This window comes from Squalius cephalus (genome assembly GCF_949319135.1).
Source record: "Squalius cephalus genome assembly, chromosome: 18".
NCBI classification, from domain to species: Eukaryota; Metazoa; Chordata; class Actinopteri; order Cypriniformes; family Leuciscidae; genus Squalius; species Squalius cephalus.
In genome coordinates this window covers 28,670,171-28,682,133 of record NC_137139.1, presented here as the reverse complement: position 1 = coordinate 28,682,133, position 11,963 = coordinate 28,670,171, and the positions used below count along the sequence as shown (strand labels likewise).

At 34.3% G+C, this 11,963-nt stretch overlaps 1 protein-coding gene across 6 annotated transcripts in view; it reads right to left on the bottom strand.

Annotated features, from left to right (window-relative positions):
- The window catches only part of plekhg5b (pleckstrin homology domain containing, family G (with RhoGef domain) member 5b), a gene marked incomplete at its 3' end in the record, with an annotated part of 73,387 nt that overhangs the window by 10,122 nt on the left and 51,302 nt on the right, over positions 1 to 11,963 (bottom strand). For all 6 annotated transcript variants that reach the window (XM_079848419.1, XM_079848420.1, XM_079848418.1 and 3 more), the window contains one exon: positions 1 to 45. This exon is cut by the window's left edge and continues 159 nt beyond it. In XM_079848419.1, coding sequence (XP_079704545.1) covers positions 1 to 45 — 45 coding nt within the window. The remainder of the gene's footprint in view (positions 46 to 11,963) is intronic.

Genomic DNA, 11,963 nt, shown 5'->3' with positions numbered 1-11,963 from the left:
ATCGCCCAGAAACTCCGTCATGTTCTTCCGCCGACGGGACTGACCCTGTGAAGAGGAAGTGATGGAAGATTGGAAGATCCAGGTGAGTTGACAGTTTACAAATGCAGAAAGATAAAGGTTTGTGAGAAGGGTATCAACAAGTATGTCAAGGACAACAGAGCGAGAGATATGGGAGAGGCCGTTATCAGTAACAGTCCTATACAGAATGAGGGGGTGTGAGAGAGATTTAGAAACCGATTGAGTAAGGCAGGTGGGGTGGAGGAAAATAAAATCAATGTACCAGCATTCATCTGAAGATATCAAACCACTACCACTAAACAAAACAAAAAGTTGGAAATAAGGGTGGACACACATCTGCAATCACAATATTCTTAAAACCTGATCTAGAAATAGTATATTTCACATCATACAATTTCTAATCTGTTTACATTTTCTCAAACTGCTAAAAGTTTTTCAGGTTTAATTACATTTGAATAAATATAAAACATTTTAATTAAATATAATTTTAATATATTCTAAATAAAAATATATTTTTTACTATACATGAATAAATGAATAATTAAATAAATAAATAATTGTTTAATTTTTTCAAACTATTTTTCAAACTTAAATTACATCTTAAATATGTAAATATATTTATATAAATGAATTATAGCTTATATATATATATATATATATATATATATATATATATATATATATATATATATATATATATATATATAAAATCAATGTACTATATTATACAGTGCTATGCATAAGTTTAGACACCCATGCTAAAGTTGACTAAAAAGAGGAATAAAAAATCATCTTTTGGAAATTGAACTTAATGCCTTAATTTAAAAAATTAGGAAAAATCCAACCTTTAAGGACACCAATTTTCTTTGTGAATGAATAATGTATCGTAAATAAATAACAGCTCTTCCTTAAAATACAGGGTGCATAAGTTTGGACACCCCTATGTTAAATTCCCATAGAGGCAGGCAGATTTTTATTTTTAAAGGCCAGTTACTTCATGGATCCAGGATACTATGCATCCTGATAAAGTTCCCTTGGCCTTTGGAATTAAAATAGCCCCACATCATCACATAGCCTTCACCATACCTAGAGATTGGCATGGTTTTATTTCAGTTAGCCTAATAGCTAGTTTGATTTGCATTGAGAGATGATCTTATGGAAAGTACCCCATGCCAATCTCTAGGTATGGTGAAGGCTATGTGATGATGTGGGGCTATTTTAATTCCAAAGGCCAAGGGAACTTTATCAGGATGCATAGTATCCTAAAAAAAAAAAAAAGAAAATACTTAAAAATAAAAATCTGCCTGCCTCTATGGGAATTTAACATAGGGGTGTCCAAACTTATGCACCCTGTATTTTAAGGAAGAACATTTATTTATTTACGATACATTATTCATTCACAAAGAAAATTGGTGTCCTTAAAGGTTGGATTTTTCCTAATTTTTTAAATTAAGGCATTAAGTTCAATTTCCAAAAGATGATTTTTTATTCCTCTTTTTAGTCAACTTTAGCATGGGTGTCTAAACTTATGCATAGCACTGTATATATATATATATTATATTAAATGGAAACGTCAGTTGTAAATTGCAATGGGACATATTTATTGGGGAGGGAAAACGTACTAAAATTCAGAAAAATAATTGAAAAAAAGAGAGAATTGTTAATTAGAATTAGTTGACTATGATGAACTTTGTTAAATCAGTCAAATTTACCATTTTATTTTATATTACCGTTTTACAATTTTATACATTACTCAACCCTAGTTGGACACATGGAAAACTTAGGGTTCCTGCAAAGCGATGACATTATCAGAAACAATAATTATGATTCATAAATAAATAATAAATAATCCTGCTGAATGTTACAATTTCCAAAACAAAAATCGAGGAGGTCAGCAACCCTGCTCCGAGAGATCAAGACCGCCATTATTTTAAAAGCAATTGTTCTGCTAGAGAGCACTGCAACATCTTTCTGTTTAGACACGCTCCATCTTACGAGCTTATGTGTGTTAAACAAACAAATAAACAGCTGTTTAGTATCTAAGGAAGTAGTAATCTCGCTGAGCGGGAGGCAGACAGGCTTGTTGACCCTTCTCCAAGACGGAGGGAATTCCACAGCCCTGAGTGCCGTTACCCACTAACAACTCTTGCAAATTCCAGAGAGGACTACGACATTTTTGGGGAATGCACAAATAACAGGAAAGGTCTGAAGACAAAACAATGGAATTCCCTAAAAAAACACAAGCGAAGCTGATGCTGATGCACTGAACACTTAAAGACACCTGTGCAGGTGTTTTATATAACTAAATACATATATACACACTAACATTGAAAAATTCTGTGAGTCTGTAAGATGTTATTAATGTTTTTGAAAGAAGTCTCTTATGCTCACCAAGGCTGTATTTAAGTGTTCAAAAATACAGTTAAAACAGTAATATTCTGAAATATTATTACAATTGAAAATGAAATCTTATATATATTTTCCTCTCTCCAAAAATGTTTTTATTGTTTTGCTTGACTAACACCTGCATGCATTATTTAGGTGTAAGATTCAGTTGATTTATGGGAAAACTTGAGGTTACTGCAACTAATAATCTAATTTAGACATGCACAGGTATAAATGAATATGTGAATATTTCAAATAAGGCATTTAAGTCACTCAGAATTCCAATGAATACTTGCAACCTCAATATAGGCTTTATCGGGTTATGGCAATCACAATAACACGTTTACATGATGTTCATAATATACTAAATATGACACACAAAAAAATCTACATTTCTTTGAATTTACCTAATCGAACGATTGCTGAGCTTCACAAACAACTAAATTCGTTACCAAGCCATGTACTATAACACCCGCCAAAGCATTTGCATGGGCTATTTATAAGTCGATTAAGATTCCTTCAAATACTTCTCTGTGAACAGTGCTGTTGGTAAGGCAATCAAGAACATCCCTGCTAAAGAATGACGGATTGGCCACTATGCCCCCCTTGCTAAATTTAGAACCGATGCAAAAAGACAGGCAGACGATGAGCTTTGATGAGGGGATTTCTGAGGATTCTGGGGTGAAAGGATGAGGACGCAGATGTCAGGAAATGTCTCTACTTTAGGGAGGATGAACAACGGACGCCTGAACGCTGGTTATGGCTCACACTACCAGCACTGATACAACATTGAAAGTTACTGCAATAAAACAAAAAACGCATTTATACACATTTTTATGAATTTATAATGGGTTTTATAATGAAAAACATACAACCAATAAAGAAAGTACTCTATAAACAAACGGAGAGAACACATAAGCAATAAACACCACATCATTTATCCAAAAGCTAAAAAATGCAATTTGTTCAAACTCATGCAATAACACCCACTTTAGGATCAGCTGTGCCTGGTGATTCTCACTCTCTGTGGAGGGACTGAATGACCAACGAATTTATGAAGCGGAACAGGGTTCCCAGAGTGTCTGATCTACTCACCATGGAAGCAAGCGGCATGTCAAATGAGAGGTAGACCATGGTAATCTCTCAGCCGGGTTCACGGAGCCTGACCCATGCTAGAGCCAGATGCTATGATCACTCAAAGACTCCTCTCTTCAAACTCACAAAAAAGCCAACGGATACAAAAGTACCTCAGAACCTGCAACTCATTGATGCGTTAGAGTTCTTGAGCCAAAATGAAGCGTGTTAAATGATAGATCACTAATTTTAATTCAGCGCCCCTTAATTTCCTTCTAAAAATATGAGGTGCATCAGGGCTCCGTACTAGGTCCTTTCTAGTGTACCAGAGCTGCTCAGCCGGCAACAAGAGGTAAAGCTTTCCGACTGAGCCTGTCTGCCTGCATTACTGAATAGGGCAGCCCAAACGTCATAGCAACTAGGAGGATCCTGTCCCATTGTGTGGGGCAGGAAAGAGAGGTGTGGCTGCTTAAAGACAGAGGGTCACATGCAAAGAAGGAGGGGAGAAGCTGGGTCCCAGGAACACATCCTGGTGCCTCAAAAACGAAACGTATGTTTGGCAACATATGTTTGATTTAAAAAGTCTAAAAATAAGTTTACTTCAGTCCTTGCATACAGAAAAAGTAATTACACAAACAAGAAAATGTAGTTGAGACTTTTACAGTTAGCTACAAACAGGTTTTACATAACAAAACTGTTGCTGCAGTTCATCCATTTAATTAATTAGTCTACTATCATTAAAAAGAGGTTCTGATGATCCTTGGGATTTATGATAAATTGAAAGTGATAGTAGCACAGCATTCCTGTCCCTTGAGTGATTTCCCAGCATCTATTTATTTCCTTGCCATTACAGGGAAATGACCTCAGAAATTGAAAATTGAGGGGAATCCCAGACTATAGAAAGTGCTGCAACAAGTCTTGAATTTCTGTATCGTCATTATGAATCTAAACATGCCATGGCCAAACTAATGACATCTGAGCAATAATTTTACATTGAATAAACAAGTTCATGATCTTTAAGAAAATGCATGGGGGGGGGGGGATACTCCTCATTACAGCAGTATTTAAAAAAAAATAATACCAGCCCTAGACCTGCATGCTTGGCACATTAATAACTCATTAGAGGACATGCCAGCTTAAAGACCTGATGTACACTAAAATTATACATAATAATATACATAATATATAATGTTCTATAATTCCTTAATGTCAAAATAAACTGTGTCTGCAATCCATTCACTTTAATAGTGTGACGTGATATTTAAAGAGACAAATAGTCTTTTATGAATTGAAGACCAGGAAAGTACATTAAAGTAAATAGGATACATTTTGATTTCAATCTTAAAATCCTGTAGACTTCAAAGAAGTCTTCAACATTTAAGCACACAATATGTTTCTAATGATTTTAGGCAATAGTATAAAAAATAATAATAAAATAAAAAATAATATATATATATATATATATATATATATTTATTTTTTTTTATTATTATTTTTTATACTATTGCCTAAAATCATTAGAAACATATTGTGTGCTTAAATGTTGAAGACTTCTTTGAAGTCTACAGGATTTTAAGATTGAAATCAAAATGTATCCTATTTACTTTAATGTACTTTCCTGGTCTTCAATTCATATATATATATATATATATATATATATATATTTTTTTTTTAAATGTCAATTACCACTGTAAAACTGCATACATAATTTTTTTTAATTAAGTTAAATTGAAATATTTATAATAAATAAATAATAAATATATATTATTGACAGTGGATGCAAATAAATAAAAAGATAAATAAAAGAATTAATAATATAATTAAAATAAAATAAATACAATACAATACAACAAAATAAAATACAGAATTAATTTTCCTCTGTGGATGTTTTTAAATGTCAACTACTTTGTTATTTGTAAATACCACTGTAAAATGCCATACATCAATTCTACAAATATAATTAAAACAATTAAAATAAATTCATATTCATTTTTGTCAGAAGACACAAACAAACAAATAAATAAACAAAATAAAATACAACAAAATAAAGAATGAATAAATTTATATTAATTTCCCTCAGTGGATGCACAGGTTTTTACCCTCTTAGTGCTGTATAAATAAACTTGAATAAGTCCCACATCATGTTAAGTGTTCAGCAGTCAGCTGAGGCGTTTAAGTTGACATTTCCCTACTGGTTACATTACCAGCACTCAAATCAATCCTCCTTAAAATGTTACAGCTTACCACAACATACTCCTAAACTGTCACGTCTACCTGACCCTGGGTTCTGACAACAACAGACTGACCACTGGGAACTGATGCATGTAGCTGCCTTTTAACCCAAAACGTCTCCATACAACAGTGCATCTCAAGAACACAACAAAACAGTGGTGAAGATAAGAACAGCTTTTGTTCAAGCTTTGAACAAACAAAGGTGGAAGACCAGCGCTCACAAAAACACCCAAAAACACCATTCTGAGCAGGTCACATTTCATTTACTAACTTTACCTTGAGTGTCAACATAGGGCTAGTCTCAGGGTCAACAACACTTCAATTGGTCAAAGCAAAGGCATAACAAAGAGCCATTGAAGCTTAAGGACAGTCGATTAATCAGTGATCAAAACCACGATACAGCCTTATCACCCGACAAGATAACAGCGTCTGTTTAGCACACAGGCCCAAACCTGTGTCATCAGGTAGCGGAATGATGCTAACAGGTTTCCATTACGCGCACATTCAGCTTCCATTGCACATAGACACGAAGCTCCTTCCCACACAACACAAACATTTGCTCATTGAGAAATACATTGTCACGCAATCAAAATGTTGCTATACATGAGTTTAATCACTGATGAACAATTCACTGGAACATAAACACTCCAAATAACAACGTGCATCATGTTTAAAACCTGTAAGCCGTCACCTCCCTTTTTGAACATAGATGTAAAAATGCACTATCCAAACTTAAACGTTGTAATTCATGAGTGCCTGAGGTTGGTCTCTATTTAAGGACACTCATCAGATTATGGCTGAAATAAAAGCACTTAAACAAATGAAAAGTCTAAGAAAGTTAAAGAAGCTAAATGTAATGAACTTTAATACAAAATATATATTTTACAAAACTTTTGGCTCTAAAATATCTAGAAAATCAAAGCTACGTCTAAACAAGTTGTGTTCCAAATTTGAAGTTGATATCACAAAAAAATTTGAGATTTTGTTAAGGGACGCAATACCAAAAATAGCCAGAAATTTTTGATGCACTCTCCTATCACAAATGAATACAGTTCTGTCTCAATATCACTTCTATCACAAAATAGTGGCCATATATGGAACCTTCAGTGTCAGACCTTTCCAATGATACATGTTTTGTCAAGATTTTATAAAACAGTTGAGTGCATTTTGTCAAATTTGAAACATGATCCCTGGGGGAGGAGCCTGCTTGAAGGTTTTAAAGTACTGTTTCCATAGTAACGCAATGTCCAGTTTCAAAACGGTTTTCAGGGACGAATTTTAAGTGTTAAAGCTTACCTAATTGATGATGACTTCTAAAAAATGTGATGGGGGGGAAAATAGGCAATAAAAAGAAATGTGTGGAGTGTCCGGGACGCTGATGGTTAACAGTTTAAAAGCATGATTACTAGAGAGCCAGTCAATGAGTTCCATTGCTTTACCTGAAACTTTTTTGGTGATGGACTCTTGAGAGACACTTCACTAGGCAGACGGTCCGTATCCATATGGAGCAGATCCCAACTGTGCCACGAGGACAGATGTCCAAAACGTACCATTATCCAACCTGGACCCCCTATCTGACCTCAGACAAGCACTAGTCCTCTAAACTTCAGCAGTCAACATCCAGAGAAGAGGCAGAAAACAAGCTAGAAGACTCCACATGTGCTCAGGATCTGGCTGACAGCGAGTAGATTTGAAGCTTTTGCTTTATGACTTCATCAATTTACTCCTCCCATCTCCTCCGAAGTCATTTTCTACATCACAGCAAACAACATTCACACGCTAGATGCTGATCCCTCCCACAGCAGAAACCAGCAGGCCTTCTTTGCTTACAGTAGGAAGTATTAAATAAGCGGGTGAGTGAATCTAGGTCATATTTCACTCCAAAAACAAAACAAGAAATGATATCTGTCTTGATGGAAATGTTTGCATTTAATTTAGAATTTTGATGACAATTAAGCATTTTCTCATTACTGTAACGCATCAGAAATAAATAAAAAAACTATTTAGATAAAAGCAACTTTTCCAGAGTTTGTCTTGAAATTGTCCTAAATAAGACTTAATTTGGAAAATATTATAATAATGTACAAAGAGTATAGCTCACATTTCACCCAAAAATCTAAAATAGAACATATAAGCATTTTGTAAGCACTGACAATTTCATGACAATAAAGAATTTCCCTCATTACTGTAATGCAAAAAAAAAAATCTCATCACTATAATGGAGAAAAAAAGCAAAAAAAAAGCAAAATGAAATTACACGGTAATGCTTTTACATGTTTGCTGATCAAACAACCTTTATACTTGTTTAAAAACAACCAAAAAAGGAAATGTGAAGACACATTATAAAGAGCATTTTGAGCTTAATTGTGATAAAATGGCTTTGTTTTCTTTATTAAAAAAAAAAAAAAAAAAAAATCCCTTTTTTGGGTGAATGTTTGGTATGCACTAAATATGTTTTGCTAGAAAAGGGTGGTTTCGCTGATATAGGTATAAAAAGCAGTGATGACAGACATTTAATTCATTACATACCAGCATTTAGAGCTCAGTAAATGATTTATGTGAGACACCATGAATTTGCTTTCCAAACAATGTTCTAACAAGATTCTCTCCACTAGTTTCCCATGAAGATAAGATGCATTTTTTGCTAAAGTCATGTTTTGTTCAACTGTCTTTGAACACTGAGTGTTAATGATCAGAAACTGATTGCATGGTAATTGTGTTAACTTCACAAAAGCATCAATCACATATGGGGGTCTGTTGTGTCAAGAGCTTTGTTTCTTCGTTGATAACCCAGGTAAATAAATGATTACTATGGTTTGCACTGGTCTCTTGCTTAATGAAAGATTTTATGAAACCGAGATCTGCCATATGTGCATTTTTTCCCCAAAGCTTGCAAGAGTTATTATGCACCTTAAACAAAACATTTAACAACTTGATCCGTTCATTTATGGAGGGAAACTGATGCAGATTAGATCTGTCTGCTCCGACACTAACCTCTATCCTGTGATATTATTACACTTTTGAACCAGTCTCTTATCAGAGAGTTCAAATAGGAACAGGAAAAGCTCATTTCCTGCAGTTAGTTGCAGCCGACAGATGCTGTGCAGTTTATCCAGACCTTTGATAGTCCATTGACTGAGTTACATTTGATCAAACGCATCGTTTCCTTATTTAACTGGCGGCTTTTGATGCCATTTTTCGAGAGACACCTCTGCAGTCTTTGAAATCAATGTTTCTCAAAGTATTCACATACTTCTGTATAACTACTGATTATATTGGAAGCTAATGAAAATATTGCAGTGTTACACCTTCTCATTGGAGACACAGCTTAATCAATTAATAAATATTTTATTTCAGATAGTTACTAAGGCAACATTTCTCATTCATAGTTTAACTTGATGTATTAAAATAACTAAAACTGAAAACAATTAATAAAAAATATATAGACATTTAAAAAAAAACGTTTAAAAATTACAAAAACATTCAAATTAAAACAGAAAATATAAAATCAAACTAACTAATTAAAAATATTAATAAAAATATAATAGTACTTCAATTATACAAAAAAAAACAAACACTGGTTGTAGTAGTAGTAAATTATATATATATATATATATATATATATATGTTTGTGTGTGTATACAGTACCCACACATAGACACATATATTATATATAAATATAATAATATTTATACACGCATATATTATGCAAACAAACTTATGTTAGATGCGTTTAATCGATTTGACAGCACTAATATAAATACACACATTTCTTAATGCACTTTTTTTTTTAAAACTATGAATGTCATTGTATCAGACAATAAAAAAAAAACATCTTACCAAGCAGCATTTATTTTCAAGAAAGACCAATCTCATTTTTTAAGCTAAATATTTCACAAAAATATATTTTGTTAGCAGTTAAATTATTAAATGGAAAATAGAAATACAGTTACAGACAAAAAAGTATACTGACAATTTGTGATGGTTAAACTTTGCAAATCATGTCCATAATGATGAACTACACCTATAGTTACTTTACTGGAACGACTATAACTACCACTTTAACCAGTTGGTTAAAAGTCATTAAGCAAAAATGGCTCAGAAAAGTGATGTTAGTTCTGAAAAAATATCCGTAAGCATTTGAGTGAAGATGCCACTTGCTTTGCTATCTAATGCAATGATATGGTCAGTAGCTGGAGGTGTTGCACATTCACAACATGACCAAGAGCCACTAAATCCATCATAATGACACATTTCTCTGTGTCGCTGTGCCATGGAGGCCCCTGGGGGCCACAGGGACTTCTGACCTAATCGCCTGGAAGGTCGGTGTAACACACCTCTCAGGTCATTAGACAGGTGTCCTCAGGCAAGATAGCTCTACTGCGCATCTGTGTGGGTGAACGGTGTGCCACAAACGCCGGCTTGCATTATCAATCTAATCTTATTTGACTAAAGCAACAGAGCCGCAGGTTAAAAGTGAAGAGGGGAGTCCTGACGTCGACGCCTTTGATGTGAGAGATGAATCTTACGCCACAGGACATGCTTAAAGCGACAGAATCCCAGCATGCATTTAAAACAGAACATCAACGGTAACCATAGTAACAACACTGTTTTTGTAACAAACATGCATACACCACTAGGACCATCATATTTAGGTGAGTTGCTGGCAAAAGAAGGCCTGGGCAAAAACACAACTTTCACCTGAAAACCTGCTCTTGTGAGACACTTGTCTTTCAGCTCCTGGGAGTGTAAAAGTCATGATGCTACATCAAACGCTCACGCTTCAAAGGTCACTCCCCCCACAGGGGCGGATCTGGCCAATCAAACCTCAAAGAGGAGTCCTGGTGTCACCGCTGCACCAGTAATCCCAGGGGTGATGGGTTTCTTTCTAAAGGTCAGACTTTGGTGAGGGGGCAAGACACAGTGGGCGAGTTACCACATACAGGTCAAACGCGCTCGCAGACAAAACCCAGCAACTCTCATAAAAATTCCAACGGAATAGTTGGCAGATGAATTGAGAATTCCATCAGCGGGAAACAGAGAAGGTCGGAAGACTTAAGACTTAACAACAGATCACTGCTACTGTCAGAACAATTAAAACATATGGTCCAAAGCATATATGTGACCCTGGATCACAAAACCAGTCATAAGTCACAATGTGGCAAAAGTCAACAATACATTGTATGGGTCAAAATGATAGATTTTTCTTTTATACCAAAAATCATTAGGATATTAAGTAAAATATGTTCCATGAAGATATTTTGTACATTTCCTACTGTAAATATATAAAACATTTATTTTTGTGAGTGAATGCAGCACAATCGTGAACATAAATGGACAACTTTAAAGATGATTTTCTCAATGTTTTGATTTTTTTGCTCCCTCAGATTTCAGATTTTCAAATAGTTGCATCTCGGCCAAATATGATCCTATCCTAACAAACCATACATCTATGGAAAGCTTATTTATTCAGCTTTCAGATGATGTATACATCTCAATTTCAGAAAATTGACCCATGTGACTGGTTTTGTGGTCCAGGGTCACATATATATCAGGGGTGTTTCCTCCGAGGAGGCAAGGGAGGCAGTGTCTCCTCAAAAAACTGGATGAGTAAATAATCGATATTACAAAATGTGACATTTAAAAAGTGTAAAAAGTCACTTGTTTTTATAAAGTAACATGATAAAAATTCTGCTTTGTCATCACAGGAATAAATTATATTTTAAAATACACTAAAACAGAAAACAGTTATTTTAAAAAGGCACTTTACTACAATCCTGTGTAAAAAAAAAAAAAAAAAAAAAAAAAAAAAAAATCAGGATGCCACAAGTGTAAAAAAAAGAAAAAAAAGAAGAAGTTTCTCAACTCTATAAAATTTAATGATAACAAATGACAAAAATCAAATGCTGATCAAGGTTCTGAAAAAAGAATATATTTTGGGGAAAGTTTGAGATGCGCTATTTGCATAGAATGAACAACTAAAATGGGAATTACGTCACAAAGTGATATGACCCGCTGGAAAACAAAGAGGGCGGAGGAACCCAAAAATGTGTCAGTTGATACCATGATGTAAACTCTGGCAGGCTGGTTATCTTACAAATGTGTGCATGCAAACCACCAGAATGACACCAGAGGCGATGACTGTGAAAGTAGAAACAGAAACAACAGCCCTTCTTTTTATTAAAACTGCTGAAAAATCTTAAGCTCAACAAAGCCACATGATTTGACGTATCTTACCTGTCTGTCTGTAACAC